The 16048-nt window shown below is 39.4% G+C and overlaps 3 protein-coding genes across 5 annotated transcripts; 2 read left to right on the top strand and 1 right to left on the bottom strand.

Moving 5' to 3' along the window:
• Positions 1-711: 711 nt before the first annotated feature.
• Arl5 (ADP-ribosylation factor-like 5) lies at positions 712-4718 on the bottom strand. Its single transcript, XM_011145754.3, has 3 exons — positions 4322-4718; positions 3084-3528; positions 712-3006 (listed from the first exon to the last, which is right to left on the bottom strand). Exons 1-3 carry the CDS (start codon positions 4365-4367, stop codon positions 2958-2960), a joined length of 540 nt encoding a protein of 179 aa, XP_011144056.1. The 5' UTR covers positions 4368-4718; the 3' UTR covers positions 712-2957.
• A 1264-nt stretch (positions 4719-5982) lies between these two features.
• On the top strand, positions 5983-9167 carry Pgd (phosphogluconate dehydrogenase). Of its 2 annotated transcripts, XM_025298000.1 has the most exons (6): positions 5983-6001; positions 6095-6431; positions 6891-7114; positions 7197-7441; positions 7529-8154; positions 8600-9166. In XM_025298000.1, exons 2-6 carry the CDS (start codon positions 6421-6423, stop codon positions 8940-8942), a joined length of 1449 nt encoding a protein of 482 aa, XP_025153785.1. In that variant the 5' UTR covers positions 5983-6001; positions 6095-6420; the 3' UTR covers positions 8943-9166. The 2 variants fall into 2 exon arrangements, with proteins under 2 accessions (XP_025153785.1, XP_011144057.1); XM_011145755.3 differs by lacking the exon at positions 5983-6001 and having other exon boundaries at positions 6347-6431; positions 8600-9167.
• Positions 9168-10599: 1432 nt separating this feature from the next.
• LOC105185901 (RNA-binding protein 45) lies at positions 10600-15478 on the top strand. 2 transcript variants are annotated; one of them, XM_011145758.3, is made up of 6 exons: positions 10600-10980; positions 11145-11259; positions 11351-12144; positions 12251-12483; positions 12583-12725; positions 12935-13141. In XM_011145758.3, exons 1-5 carry the CDS (start codon positions 10782-10784, stop codon positions 12694-12696), a joined length of 1455 nt encoding a protein of 484 aa, XP_011144060.1. In that variant the 5' UTR covers positions 10600-10781; the 3' UTR covers positions 12697-12725; positions 12935-13141. The 2 variants fall into 2 exon arrangements, with proteins under 2 accessions (XP_011144060.1, XP_011144058.1); XM_011145756.3 differs by lacking the exon at positions 12935-13141 and adding an exon at positions 15329-15478 and having other exon boundaries at positions 10601-10980.
• Positions 15479-16048: the final 570 nt, after the last annotated feature.

Raw genomic sequence — 16048 nt, 5'->3', positions numbered from 1 at the left:
GAGCTTGCAGAATCATTAGGAGTGACTCAACAAGCCGTTTCTGTATGATTGAGAGACATGGGAATTATTCAAAAACAAGGAAATTGGGTGCCTTATGAACTGAAACCGAGAAACGTTGAAAAGCGTTCTTCATGACAACGCTCGACACTCATGTCGCAAAAGTCGTAAAAAAATATTTGGAAACGCTCAAATGAGATGTTTTACCGCACCCGCCGTATTCTCCGGACATTGCTCCTTCTGATTACTGGTTGTTCCGAAGGATGTAGCACGATTTGGCAGGTCACCGGTTCACTTCTTTCGCAGATATCGAAAATTGACTCTAAACTTGGATCGTCTCAAAAGACGAGTCATTTTTTCGAGATGGAATTCGAAAATTGCCTGAGAAATGGGAGAAAGTAGTAGCCAGCGATGGAAAATACTTTAATTGATCTGTTCATTCATTTTGTTTTGAAATAAATATATCTTTTAACACAAAAAAACGGAGCGAACTAATTTGTACTCCCAATACAATTTTAAAAATAATCCACAATGTACTATAAATTTTAATATCGAATGATCTCTATGCAGTATAAACACGCTTAGCTGAATTCGAAGACTACAAACTGTTATTGTGATATTCTTTGTAGAAATGCAAATTATTAGAAAGTAGAAGAGAAAAAAAAAATGGGGAATATATGACGGGGAAGATACAACAGACTCGTGTGCTTCATATCGATAGAAACTCTTTTAATTTATTTGACATCGCATACTTTTGAGTCTCCGTTATTATTTTTAATAAAGTTGTACAGGAGAGGATTCCTCTGACTTATACATTATAGATAAAGATCGATGAATCGGAAATGAGTTTCTTTATTAATTAACCGTAATCGCCCTTTCGGCAGATCGAGCCGTTTGAAGAGTTCGTAAACAAGCACGATCATTTGATTCGTGCATTCCCGCATTTTGTTAACGTCGACGTTAAAACAACCTATGCGTTGTACTTTACATTCCAGAAATTTTTTACACAATTGCGTTAAATAAGGGGAACATGGGAATGGCAGGGCGGGGGAAGATAGGGGGACATATCCGAGGATAAAAATTCGATATATCCCGCGTAGAATTTCAATGAATCGAACAATATACACGACACATTCTTACGTTAACATTTAAGAAAGCGTTTCTCAATATGAGAAAGCTAGCGTGTCAACTCTTTTATCTAATTTTTTATCTCACTCTGGCATTATAGACGGCATTTGTCCCTCGCGCGCGCGGTGATGTTCAACAACTTCTATACAATAAATCTCGCGTATACCCGTTAATCGGTCGTCAGCGCTGATAATTCCTTCACATCTTTTTTCCTTTTTCTCTCTGAAACTACTAGTAATTAATATTACTTACTGCGGAATATTTCACGCTACAAAAAAGTTAAACGTTACATTCACGATAACTTAAATAAAGACACTTAAGACGAAAACGAGAGACAGCTGTAGATTGAGGAGAGACATTCCGATGTTACGTCAGAACTCGCGTACCTTCATTCGTTCACTTTCGTTGCAGTAATCGTGAGCAAATCCAGGAACAAATTTCCAAAAAATTCGCGTTTGGCTAATAGATTTTATGATCGCACAAGTATCTACTGTGTGTGATTATAAGAATTAAAATATAATTATATTAAATATTAATTAGATTTATCTCAATATATGACCTAATCACTTTGGACTTTTGGACACTCGAAGAAGAATATAATAATGGAATGCCACGAGATGAACAAGCGTGAATTCGCGAGCGTGTTGTTAATTCAAAGTCCCCGTTCGCATCTATCACGACACCACGCGCAGTACATAACACTCGATGCTACATCATCTCCGTCGGATCTTGTCAGCCGCCTTTTGCTCTACCGATCTTGTCCTTTTAATCGCACGTCGCACATCAGTTATGTACCGCGCGAGCCTTTAGCTGCAAATTACCTCAAAATTGAATTCACATATCACAGAGCAGTTTGTATTCTGCCTTGAAAGTTCCTCCAGGTTGTATCAGTCGGTCGACTGGGTTCAGTTTGCTGTGAATCTACTCATGGAAGGGGCCGGGGTGGGAGTCCTTTTACGTACGGAAACGTGTCGCAGACCAGTCGGTGAAATCTCGGTACTCTCTAATCGCGTTTCCTTCTCTTTTACAGAACTCACTCTCTTAATGCGAAGTATAAAAAACTATGTACACAGGTGCACTGCTTGTTGTTGCTCTGTTGTTGCGCAACAGTTCCGTCCTCACTTGTCCACTCTCACATCAAATGAGTACAAATAGTTTCGCCGCCGTCTTCCTTTCCATTTCCACTGCCTGTTTATGCTGCGGAGCGCAGGTGGACGGGTTATAGAAAACTTTTCTCGGGTACTGTTATTGCGTAAGCAATCGATACCGTTCTCTTTAGGAAAGCTAACAAATCATGAATTAATAACTACCTTCCGGAACTCGTGAGCAATTAATCATGGCAGCTCAAACAAACGTGTTTTGTACATTTGTTACGCGCGACAAAATAATTATTTCCTTAACACACGCGCGTCTACAGTATCTAATGACGTGTCTTTTCAACGTATCTTTCTGCTATATCTCCGTTCTCTTCTGTGATTACTCCGTTAATTCACACGGTACAAATAATGCCGCCGGACGTTCTCCATTTCCGTAGTGCGAAGAAATCGCGGTTCGCTGTTCATCTCGTCGCGTAATTAGCAGCCGAAGAACGATTTCGCCCGTCCACCGTCCGTGATGATTTTACAACGCAACCGGATGTGCACTTTGAGGGTCATAGAGGAGATCGAAATAATGACTAACGAAATGTCGTGACAGCGCTTACGCCGTCTTCATCCTTACATCACTTCGCATAACCGTCAAAGTGGCTCGAGCTAATTTATCTTCAATAATATACTTTACATTTTAGATATTTCGTTAGACTCTCTTATGAACGATTCTCAATCTAATGTACGTCATGTCTTTTTCAAGCGCCCGACAATCCACTCTAGTCCTTGGTATAGCCTGAAATATACGAGTTCCGTTTATCCCTCTAGTTCACAAATATGTTTGTGATTACTACATTACTTTGTTATTCTTACCCTTCTCCAGTAAGGGCACAACAGCTTTGTATGTGCCATTGGTGCTTCTTGATAGATGTTAAATCCAACTGTCTGGAAATCTCTGCCGCAGTCATGCTGCCTTTCAAGTCCTGCTTGTTGGCATAAACCAAAACGTTGGCCTTGCTTAACTCCTCGTGGTTTAACATAGAATATAGTTCCTCTCTGATTACACCGAGTCTCTCTCGATCGGTACTGTCTATGACCATAATAATAAACTCTGTATTCGTATAGTAAGTAGACCAGGCAGCTCTCAGACTTTGCTGACCACCCAGATCCCACATTATAAAGTGAATGTTCTTCCACACCACTTCCTCCACATTTGAACCAATGGTTGGAGAAGTATGGACCACCTCGTTCATTAGGAACTGGTACAATATCGTAGTTTTTCCTGCATTGTCCAGACCAACCATAACTATTTTGTGCTCTGAAAATAATTAAATATTTTTATTATAATAAATAGCTATACTATATTTATAATTATTCATTATAGATATTTGTATATTAATAATCACAAATATTTACTTTTCACTTATTGTTGTAAAACTTTATTCGCAAAAAGACCATTAAACATTAATATATACAACTTATAACATTATCTTGACAAATCTTTATAAAAGATAAATGGATCTTTCCTTAAAATGTTTTACAATAAATGTTATAATAAAATTATAACATTTATTAAAGTAATATATAAGAATTGAAGAAATCATAATTATCCTAGCTTACCAGATTTTCAAACGAAGTGAAAGTACAATAAACATACATTGCGGGATCTCATGGGGTCAAAAGACAGCATATGTTAATAGAGTAGAAAGTAGGCCAATCTACATTTACGTATAATTTCTGAGACACGTACTTATCGTCCAATTACCAACCTACACAATTTTGTGAGACTGACTTAAAGGCCGTTTAAAATAACACTTGAATAAACTTCGAGACATTTTATCGAGGATCCGTGCGATCGGAATATTTTTAGAACGTGTAGTGAGTTTAACATCGGTTTAATGTTACAAGGCAATATTTCATCCGCTCGGTTGCCTTAATTAAATTGCCACATCGGGGATCCCGAGTGATTGACGTTTATGGGCCCTTTGTGGTGATTCCCTCGCACGTGTTGTCACACGCATACTTTCGCACGTCGCGTAAAAAATGCGAGAAAGAGCGAGCGAGCGAGCGAGTGAGATCCAGCGAAGAAAAGATGATTTCGCAAGAATTACCTTCGTTACCGAAGAAACTCCACAGCTTCGCGAACAGCAGCCCCATGTTGTCTTCAGTATAAGCTCAGCCGAATATCCATTCAATGTCACCTGTCCGTCGTTTCACTCGCGATTAGCAGAATATCTCGAAAACAGGGCGGTTCATTGTCTCAGGGTTATGTTCACTCTTTCAGTTGCAGATCGTCGGGATAAACGCAACGCCGACACGCGAGTCGTCCTCATGGTTGCGCTAGGACACAAACAGATGCCGAATCGTCATTGCACGGTCATCCCGTTACGCAGTCAGCGGAGAAATATCACGAGAATACAGACACCTTCCGCCTAACTCGATAAAGCGAAGCGCGACATGTTGCATGCACAATTGACGAACATTCGTACGCCCCGAGCGCGGCGCTTCGTATCGCACTATCGACATTTCGGACTTTCTCCGCTAGCGGCGCCCCCGCCGAGGTAAGATTCGACACACGTTACCGTCCGAATCACAAAAGGAATGACTATTGACCGAAGGAATCAATAATGATTTGAAGATTGGACCGGCAGAAAAACACGGTTATTTAACCGGCTTGATATTTCAACGGAATTGACCAATTCCGTCTGTCGTTAATCAACATTGACAAATGCAATTGGTCAATTCCGATGGAATAACCAGCCAGTTAAATTAACCACAGTTGGTAAAAACGGGCATAAACTCCGCAAGACCGACGGTCTGTATTATTAGGTGCGTTCTTTTTCTTTATTAGGTGTGTTCTTTTTCGAAGAACTTCGGAACTGGTGCCCCAGGCAAAACAGAAAATTATGATGACATCCAAATGACGTTAAAATGATGAGGAAAACTTATTTTTTCGTCATTTTGATGGCATTGTGATTTTCTGTTCTGCCTGGGGCAATAAATTGAAAAAAAAAATAAACATTTTCACTCATTCTAATTATTAATGTATACTAGTTCAAAAGTTCATTGAAAAAGAACCATCCATTATCTCGTTAGTGGCAATTGGCTTAAAAAAGAATCGAAGAGGTATTAATCCGTTATTTTAGCGAACCAATAAGGAGTTTATGGTATTTATTAGTCCTGTTATTTCAAGGGCTCGAATACACAAAAGATCTTAAGAAGTGAAACGTAAGTAGTTGAAAATGCTTTTAGGCGCATTATCAAAACTGCAGATTAGATAAGCGCACACAGTGGCATCGCACGTTGTGTCGCGCATACAATTGTATATTTTTACAATGAATTTTGTTCGTGGGGATGGCGCATTTTACCGCTGATTGGTTTGCAATTTGTGGGCTGAGGATGTGGCTACGAAGTCATCGGTTAAAGAATCATACGTAAACATATTTCGTTCTGTCGATACAGCCGCAGAAATGCCGATATCACGATTTGGAGAAGGAGAATATCGCGCATGCATTCCAACGTGAAGTACGTCAGGCATCATATGATCAAAATCAGTTGAAGCGTGTGTGTGCGCCTTTGGGCAAGAGCACAGACTTCTGCATAACGCATAATAATAAGAAAGTCAACCAATCAGAGTTCTTCATTTCTGTCCTGAGGAGTGAAATGAAGAAAACTAATTGGTTTATTCTCTTATGCGTTATGTATTATGCGTTATGCAAAAGCCTGTGCTCTTGCCCTTTACCTTCAGGTCATTCTACAATACGTGTCGTAAGCTGTAAGCCTACGACAATGTAAGAACTGATCAATTATAGCCGATTATTTTTGTAATAATCGACTGTGATTCGCCAATTCTTACGGCTTACAACTTACGACACGTATTGTAGAATGACCTTAAGTTCGTTTGTGTGCGATGGCCTTTATACGTCCTCTGACTAACTACTAAGCAGGAGAGTGCGACCACTTGTTGCTCTCGCGGATCGTAGCAATATATTTCCTGGATATATCACCGAATATATTTTATTTAGTTACATCTTAGGTCTGTTTTTTTATCGCTGAACTAGTGTACACTCAGGGAACATAAAAAGAAATAGATATATATCTAGGAGTTAGTGAAAGGGAGAGAAGAGAGTAAGTGCAAGTTAGTGCAGCCAGTTCAGCAATAGAAGACAAACCTCTTGTGTCCGATCGTATCCATTCACCATCCGCAAAAATGAGCACTCCGTAAGTACTTTTTATAGTTCGACGAAACATATCTTGTGATCGTTTCAGCTACATTTCGAAGTGAGTCATTCGTTCATAATTCAAGTTTCGAAATGATTAATAAGAGAAGTGACAAAGTGCAGAAAGTGTAGTTGAAACAGTTTTATATATGTGTAAAAATACGCTAAAATTGAACTTGTCACGGACGAACATTGAATTTTAACACACGCATATACTTATTATTAACTTATTCATAATTATTAATGCACAATATGAAAACCACCCGAAAAGTATTCTATAGAAATCTTCTTACTTTATTTCTATTTAAAAATATATCAAGTTGTTTTTTACTTTGAGTTTTTGTATATTGAAATATCTATTTCTACTTGAGTATGAGAGATAAGCAATGAGCAAAGAAAATGTACCTTCTCTCTCTTCTTTATCGACTTTCAATTAACGTATATTTTTTGCACATTTTAGGACAGCAGATATTGCCCTAATTGGTTTAGCAGTCATGGGACAAAATTTGATTTTAAATATGGATGACCATGGATTTGTTGTATGTGTATATAACCGTACGAAAGATAAGATCAAATCTTTTCTTGAGAATGAAGCCAGGGGCACAAAAGTTATTGGCGCAGATAGCTTGGAAGACATGGTCAGTAAACTGAAGAGTCCAAAGAGAATAATGTTATTAGTTAAAGGTAATCTTTTTATCATTGCAATAAAAAGTATATACAGAGTATTAAACATTGTGATAATGCAATTTGCTCTTATATATTGTAGCTGGTGATGCCGTAGATCAATTTATCAATTTATTGGTGCCTCTCCTCTCTCCTGGAGATATTATCATCGATGGTGGCAACTCAGCTTATCAAGATAGCGAGAGACGTGCCAGAGATCTTGAGAAGAAAGAGATTCTCTTTGTGGGCAGTGGAGTTAGTGGTGGAGAAGATGGTGCCAGATATGGACCATCTTTGATGCCTGGTGGTAATCCTAAAGCTTGGCCACATATTAAACCTATCTTCCAGGTAAGTTCTGGAGCAATGCTAGTCTATAATTATTTATAGTATTAAAGATTTACAAGACACAGTCTATATTATTGCTGTATTTTTCAGTCAATATGCGCAAAATCCAACGGAGAGCCTTGCTGTGATTGGGTCGGGGAATATGGTGCTGGACATTTTGTCAAGATGGTGCACAATGGGATCGAGTATGGTGACATGCAGATCATCTGCGAGGCGTATCACCTGATGAGAAATGGCCTACAACTTTCACAGGAACAGATGAGCGCTGTATTTGACTGTTGGAACAAGGGCGAGCTGGATTCTTTCCTGATCGAGATCACCAGGGATATATTGAAATATAAGGACGAGAAAGGCTACCTTCTAGAACGCATTAGGGACACAGCGGGCCAGAAGGGCACGGGCAAATGGACGGCTATCGCCGCATTAGACTATGGAATGCCCGTCACTCTAATTGGTGAGTCAGTGTTCTCCAGGTATCTGTCGACATTGAAAAGCGAACGCGAGATAGCGAGTACAATATTAGCCGGCCCGGACGAGATGTTCAAGGATGACAAGAAAATGTTCCTAAATCACTTAAGGAAGGCTCTGTACGCCGCAAAGATCATCTCGTATGCGCAGGGCTTTATGCTGCTGAGGGAAACTGCTAAGCTCTACAAGTGGAACTTGAATTACGGCGCGATAGCGCTGATGTGGCGAGGTGGATGTATCATAAGAAGGTAACGCAGTAGATGCGTAAATTTCATTTAATTTTCAATCTTATTCAGTCACGCCGATATCGTAATATCGTTCGTGCTTAGTGCGACCTACATTTCCTTTTAAAGCGAACGACAAAGAAATGAGTGTCAAGGCAATAGACTGTCTCAAGGATGTTTTGTATCTAAAGATTCATAAATAGTTATTTTTTTTTCTTGTTGAAAAGGCCGTTCGTTTTCATCGTGGAAATGTGACATTGCGAATTACACTTTATACGGAAACGATCGAAGTTGTATAAAGATAATCGAAGATAAACATTCGTTAGTAAGATTAGTTCTTTGCTGATTAACTCTATCGATGGTGACATGATGACATTTAGTATGAGTGACATTGTTACTAGAGCACCAAGGATTAGGATATAGAAACTTTGAGATGTCACGATATTATAGAAATAATTCTCGTTTATAGTGCGTTCCTGGGAAATATAAAAGCAGCATTCGACAAAAATCCAAAATTATCCAATCTATTATTGGACGACTTCTTCGCCAAGGCTATGAAGGAGTGCCATCAGAGCGCGAGGGTGGTGGTGTCGACGGCTGTGACACTGGGTATACCGACTCCCGCTCTATCAACGGCCCTAGCTTTCTACGACGGATACAGGACCGCTCGATTGCCAGCGAACTTGCTGCAAGCTCAGCGAGATTACTTCGGCGCACATACCTATGAGCTTCTCGGCCAAGAGGGGAAGTTTGTCCACACGAACTGGACCGGACATGGCGGTAACGTGTCGGCTTCCACATATGATGCATGAGTTCAACCTGTAACGATTTTCAATGTTGTTTTTATCATCGAAAACGTACAACAGATGCAGGAAAATGATATGAATTTGATTGGTCGATAGTTATATATACAGCTGCGATACAACCCTATATGTATCTTCTTATGTGCTGAAAGCTACGAAATATTACAAATTTATTTTTGTATCACGTCCCTCTTCACGCTCTCTTTCTCTCTCTCTCTTTCTCTCTCTTTCTCTCTCTTTCTCTCTCTTTCTCTCTCTCTCTCTCTCTCTCTCTCTCTCTCTCTCTCTCTCTCTCTCTCTCTCTCTCTCTCTCTCTCTCTCTCTCTACGAGTATATATTTGTAAACATTCCAAAGATCATGAATACCTATAGTAATATATATTGAAAATATATATTAATATATATATATATATATAGTAATATATATTGAAAATATATATTACTATATATTGAAAAGGTTTTGAGAAAGGAAACTCTATTTTTTAAGAATGTTAAATATTGATGAATGTACACGTGAGACAAGTTAATTTGTAAAAAGAAATAGATACCAAGCATGAACCAGCTAGTATTTTTCTCGAGAGAGTTCCTCGTGCAGAGTACTCTCGTATCATGAACCATAACGTCCGCCTTTACTTCCACACACGCGCTCTACACGCTACGTTCCATGTAGGTTGAGTGTATATTTTAGGAAACTCTGATTTGAGACTCTTTCGTGAGTAATATAAAGGCAGGAGGGGGAATTACGTAACGGCGAGACAGTTGCGTGGCGACTGCGAAATTCGTGTAGGCATGCGACCGAAACGATTTGCCGTTGAAGGATATGTTTGCGAATTGATTCGGTTTCTTTCGTACAAGCGTACGACATCGACGATCGAAACTGCAAGAATACATAATATTGGTGATGTCGAATTCACGCGGAAGTCAAATAAGGAGGTAGAAAGTCGCAGAAGAAAGCGAAAATATAAGCGGTCGAATTAATGAAATACTGTCGTCGCCGTCGCTGATTACGACGACGACGGACTCGTCGCATTACCGCATTTCTCTTTCTCCAGCGGACGCGAGGATATTGGAGCATGATACTTTCAATTGCGCACCCAAGTTTTGCACTTGCGAAAGTTTGCACAGACCGACTTGGCTTTTCCGCTGTGACTTTGCGATTTCGAAATGCACACGCCTGCCTTACGAACGTATTTGTTTTATTATTTTCGCCGCGCGCTCACACGAGTGCATAAATTCGTGAAGTTTTGACATTTCGATATACCTCGCGCGTGCGTGATGAATATTAAATCTATTCAGAATACTTCCGCGACATGTTTTTAAATAACGCCGGGCGGCCTTGAATTTTTTTTAATACAATTTATCACGAAAAGAAAATGGCGTGTCTCGATGTTAAAATAAACGTACGTATTCATCGCGCGTTACAATTAAATTTGGAAACTTCTGGGTGCATAAATTTATACATGATCCTTTTCGGATACTTTAATCATTTATTATTTACAGATAAGTATATGTATGATGATTATGTCAACAGAAAGTTGTTAAGAAAATATTTTAGTTTCACAACCAAGGTCGTAGCCTCTCTCTAATCGCAGTTTATTTTCTAAACGCTCTCGTAATTTTTCTCTCTCTTCTGTTCTATTCTAAGTTGCCCTAGTATATATTTATTATTTCATTTTGGACAGTGTAATGCTGTAAGAAATTAAGAAGAACAGATAACACACACACATACGTGAAGAGCGTGAAGGTAACAGGGAGAGAGACAGCAGGTATAACGTTACGGTCCTGGGAATCGTCAGCCGACCGGTGACTGTAGACGACGCGCCTTGCGGCAGTGCATTCATTTGCAAAATGGCTGATCACAGGGAACGGGATTCGTATTATTCGCAAACAGATCTACGCTCGAAGAACGACGACCCGCCGAACTCGCGACTTTTCGTCATCTGTCACAAAAGTCTGGAGGAGGATGACCTGAGAAAGGCCTTCGAAAAATTCGGCAAGATCGAAGACATCTGGGTTGTTAAGGACCGTAACACGGGCGAGAATAAAGGTGATACGCCTTCGCACGGATTGTTCCAATTGATAAGCCCGCTCGTTAACGTCCTGTCACGCGTTTTTATCCGCGTCCGAGAAATGTATATTCTTTATTGTGTGCTCCTCGTGCTATGTGTATGTCAGCATGATAGCTGTTTCTAATTGGTTATTTGTGTGTAGGTGTTACGTACATCAAATTCTCCAAAACGTCAGAGGCGGCGTTTGCTCTCGAAGAGATGAATGGAAAGATGCTTGGCTCCGTTGGCAGGCCAATCAAAGTGATGATCGCCTCGAAGTAAGTCACCGTCATCTTTTATTTAGTTTACGTTTCCTCAGATAAACTTCATCCGATTTAGTATTTTCTCAAACGATCGATCATTTTGCAGTCGGGATCAAGGCTCGGTGCGAGAGACAAACGAGGAGGAGAGGTGGGTTCGTTTGTTCTGTGTATTACCGAAGACAATGTCCGACAGTGAGCTGCAACAAGAGTTCTCCAAATTTGGCTCCATCGAGTATGCTACTGTGGTAAAGGATCGTAGCACAAATGAGTCCAAGGGCTTCGGCTATGTGAAGTTCAAGAAGGTGTCTAGCGCCGCCAGGGCGTTTGAAGAGTGTGACAGGAAGTACAAGGCAGTGTTCGCCGAGCCGAAGAAGCCAAAACCTGATCATGGTGATGCCAAATACAATAACGGTCTGTCTACCTCTTACGATGGTTCTACCAGTACATACCCATCCTCAAACTTTGGCAAGAGCAGTATCAGCCTGGAAATCGCCACAAACTACCCCAACTCGGAAGGTTATACCCGTCTACAGGTGATTGCTCATCCAGCTTTGAATCAGGATCAACTGTGGAAATTATTTGATATAGTGCCCGGTATGGACTATTGTCATCTCAAAACTGATGTGAGATACAGAATGCCACGAGGGCAAGCTATAGTGGTGTACAATAACCCAAGTGCAGCGGCTTATGCACGTGAGAAGTTTCACGGTTTCGAATATCCACCTGGCCATCGGATGATTGTCAAACCAGATTTAACGAGCGCACCGCCGAAGAGTACGTCGAAACCAGGCAGTTCCACAACTGGCAGCGCCGCCAGCGCGAGGACGGACCTGGCACACTTAGCAGAGACGATTGCTCAAGCCACATCGTTGATTCAGGCTGCAGGGTTAACAGCACCAAGTAAATAAACTCATTTTTTTCTTTCGAATGCTTAATACATTGAGAAAGAAATACATGTATATGTGTTAATCATTACCAGGATATATAAGCTAATCTCTCGCTTCAGGTTTGGAGCATACAATGTGTGTGAAGTTGCCTCCAGTCCAGCCGATGGCGAGTATAGATGCAGAGGTGGCTAAAAGATGCTTTATCGTCTGCGGTCCACCGGTTCCGCCCATATACGCTATGAAAGACGCGTTCTGTAGGTTCGGAAATCTTATCGATGTATATATGTTACCTGGCAAAAATTGTGGCTACGCCAAATACGCCACCATCGATAGCGCGAATGACGCCATCGAGGTACGTATTGCCTACTTTGTCTTTGCTGTGTTTATCACGATATATCCGCCGCGCGAGCATATCATAGTTGCTGTAAAAAACCGGGATTGCATATTGCAGGTATTACATGGACAAGAGATCTGCGGTTCGCGCCTGAAAGTATTGGAGGCGGAAGAACGAAACGTTGGTGAAGACCGCCGGAAAAGATTAAGAATGGACGAGGATGAGAATTGAGTCAGAGATCGTTCTTACACGCGTAACTCGTAAGTAGACGGTGTTAAGCGCGCGACATCGCGACGATCGAGAGAAAGAGAAGGAGAGAAAGAGACGTTTCTTTTCTTTGAAATAGCGAAATACACCTTGACGTTTTTACTGACGTTATCACTCTCTACCTCCTCGGGGCAGGGGGTGGGGGGTCTGGGGGTTTGAGAAACGGCAGGAGAAAATGTAATTTTTCTATTTGTCTTCACAGACTGACTGGTATACACAAGCTGGACGCACGCAACAAAAAGAGACGAATTTAAAGACTCACTTGACCACGTGAAGGGCCTGGCATCCAGGGAAACTACTCCAACTACCTACCTATTTAACTGTTCGCTTACGTTCGCAACTTCAACGTTACTGAAACTTTAACTGTTACTCTACTGCTACTACTACTACTACTATTACTACTACTACTACTACTACTACTACTACTACTACTACCATGACTACTACTACCATTACTACTACTATCACTACCAAAACTACCATTAATACCACCACTACTACTGCTACTAGAACTACTACCACTACTACCATCATCACCACCATAACAACAACTACTACTACTATTGCTAAAACTATTATCATTACCATCATCATCACTATTACTACTACTACTATTACTACTACTACTACTACTACTACTACTACTACTACTACTATTACTACTACCACTACTACTACTACTACTACTACTACTATTACTACTACTACTACTACTACTACTACTACCACCACCACCACCACCACCACCACCATTACCATCATCACCATTACTATTACTACTATTACTGCTACTAGAACTACTACCACTGCTACTAGACTACTACTGATACTGTTACTACTATACTATACTATTATTCTATTACTTTACTACTTTACTCTACTATTACTCTACTGCTACTTTTATCCTCTTACATATTCGCTCACACACGCCACATCACTTGCGCGATATCCCGTTTTCGTTATTTTAAGAGGCCTGTGCGAAGGGTTAATGTTCGAGCATTTATTCATTTATTCGCTGTTGTTTACCTCCCGTAAATGTGTGAATGTCATTTCTTGATCAAAACACAGTCTTTTTTGGCAGGGGGGATAAGTTACACTAGTGGAAAGAGAAGAATACTGGTACAAGTGAGATATTTTCGTTTCTTTCGATCAATTTTCTGCCGATTCCTAGCTTTATTTTTGTATTGATTATTATCAGCTAATTAGCGTTGATGACATCACGCACAGTAAATTATCCAAGTAATTGAAATAAAGACAATTTTATTCTGACTCCATAAGAACCGACGTTTTTAATATGATATTTCGATTAGTGAATCGTTCGATTGATTATAAAAATAATTCGCTGTAATTTAACTTGACTTTATATTTAACTTTATGTTTTGTATAAAGTGAAGAAATGAGACACACATATATATAGACATTGAATAAATTGTCGCGTATGTAATGTAATTCACGCTCTTGTCATGCAATAAGTGTATTACTAACACCACCTGTTCGCACAGGCTTATCTTAGGGATTAACCTGTGTGTGCCCTAGATTTAGCAAAGAGATCTTTTATTTATATAGTTAAATTTCCGATGAGCATGTATTTGTCTCTTAGTTGTATTGCGTATAAAAAAGGAAGCAAAGCAATTTGTATTCTATACAACATTGATCATTCTCACGACGACCAGTGTTAAAATTATATTGTGGATGAAGGAATTATAGCAATTCCAAAACAAGGTATATCCTTGAATTCATTAGAAACATCCACTCTATCGGGAAGGGATCGTTACAACATATGCTGAAATGTTTCATTCTTTTTCGGTAGTAAAAAATTGTACAATTATTTCACATTATCATTTTCGATATTCACTTTATCAATATTTCATGATAAAATTGTAACACGCTCGTGCTCTTTAATCGCATCTTTTACGCAAAATGTCATTACTTAGATTCTAAGATAATAAAGATTATGGCCCGTTTCATACAAGATATTTTGGTCAAGGTCGATTGTGAAGATTCGTTGATAAGTTTATATCAACTCTCATCGATATCACACGGCTTTTAAACACGCGGTTGTGCTAAATTTTATAAAGAATTATATCATCGATGACTATCATGAAACATGTGGATACATCTTGTTTTGGAAGTGATTATGAATATATGACTAAATGAAAATATCATCGGAAGTATCCGGCGTTTCTTTACGCTTAAGAGCGTGGGCTTACAGTTTGCCCTACAGAGAAAAACAGGGAAAAGACCTTTCCTCGGACGAACCGATATTTATTTATCCACCATCACGAAACCAACCTCGTCACACACTAGTGATCGACGCACAACATGAACGTTTTATGATGGACACTTTTGTACCACCGTTGCGTTAGGACTCTCACTGTATGACCGTACCGAATAATGTTCCAGGAGACTGTAACTGACTTGTTTTCCATTTTCTTTTTGAAAATATCAAATACACATGGAATACGCAAAAACCCCACACCGACTCTTTCACTTGATTTTTTAAAGTTAATTCTTACTGCTTATATGGAAGTGTATGAATATTGAATCACGTGATTGAATCCTATCTTGGTCTGATATGTGTTCTTCTCGCTTTCAGGATACCGCGAGGATTCCATGAAGCGCTGTACCTGATGACTGTGATACCATTTCTAGTGACGTAAGATTATTATAATGTTTTTACTGTTGTATTTGTATAAAAAGAAACGTTATATATATATATATATATAACGTCCACATATATATATATATGCCTATATATGTTTAATATATTTTTACATAGTTTTCGGTTGTGTCATTTATGCTCTTGCGAACGAGACCTGTGCCTTGTACACTACTTCCATTTCATGATCAGACGAACAGTGACGAATTGTCTTTCTGTCTTTAAGAACTTTATTAATTATTTAAACCAATGATGATAATCTGCTTGAAAGATTTCTGAATCTAAAATTTAATGATATTCATGAGCGATTTGGAATAACTTAATCCGTCACTGCAAAGAAGGATTGTATCTTCCTTCCAAGAGCTTAGTAGGAATAGTCAAAACGTCAAATATGTCATATATGTTATTAGACATAAGAGTACAATAGTAAACGTACACTCAAACACAGACGGCTTAAGATAGTAAATCTAGTCAAACGATTAAGGAACAATGCGGCCGTAAATTGACTCTTTTATGTAACATGAGAGATGCATGACGAGATATCAATTTCTATTTATTATTTTCTAACGCTGAGGGAACAAAGGAACATTAGCAATTGTTGGCACAATTATTATAACAAGACAAAATGAGACGATATATTAAAATAGGAAAATAAGA

Source organism: Harpegnathos saltator, unplaced genomic scaffold (genome assembly GCF_003227715.2).
Source record: "Harpegnathos saltator strain DR-91 unplaced genomic scaffold, Hsal_v8.6 scaffold202, whole genome shotgun sequence".
Classification (NCBI taxonomy): domain Eukaryota; kingdom Metazoa; phylum Arthropoda; class Insecta; order Hymenoptera; family Formicidae; genus Harpegnathos; species Harpegnathos saltator.
This window is presented reverse-complemented; position numbering and strand designations above follow the sequence as displayed.

Excerpts from the sequence above, each read along its gene's own strand:
- Arl5 (XM_011145754.3), bottom strand. The coding sequence starts at position 4,367 with ATGGGGCTGCTGTTCGCGAAGCTGTGGAGTTTCTTCGGTAACGAAG. Across the intron at positions 3,529-4,321 it reads GAGTTTCTTCGGTAACGAAG|AGCACAAAATAGTTATGGTT; the intron begins GTAATTCTTGCG and ends AATTATTTTCAG. Across the intron at positions 3,007-3,083 it reads TGTGCCCTTACTGGAGAAGG|GCTATACCAAGGACTAGAGT; the intron begins GTAAGAATAACA and ends CGTATATTTCAG.
- Pgd (XM_011145755.3), top strand. Across the intron at positions 7,115-7,196 it reads AATAATGTTATTAGTTAAAG|CTGGTGATGCCGTAGATCAA; the intron begins GTAATCTTTTTA and ends TATATATTGTAG. Across the intron at positions 7,442-7,528 it reads ATATTAAACCTATCTTCCAG|TCAATATGCGCAAAATCCAA; the intron begins GTAAGTTCTGGA and ends TGTATTTTTCAG.
- LOC105185901 (XM_011145756.3), top strand. The coding sequence starts at position 10,782 with ATGGCTGATCACAGGGAACGGGATTCGTATTATTCGCAAACAGATCTA. Across the intron at positions 11,260-11,350 it reads AAAGTGATGATCGCCTCGAA|TCGGGATCAAGGCTCGGTGC; the intron begins GTAAGTCACCGT and ends ATCATTTTGCAG. Across the intron at positions 12,145-12,250 it reads TGCAGGGTTAACAGCACCAA|GTTTGGAGCATACAATGTGT; the intron begins GTAAATAAACTC and ends CTCTCGCTTCAG.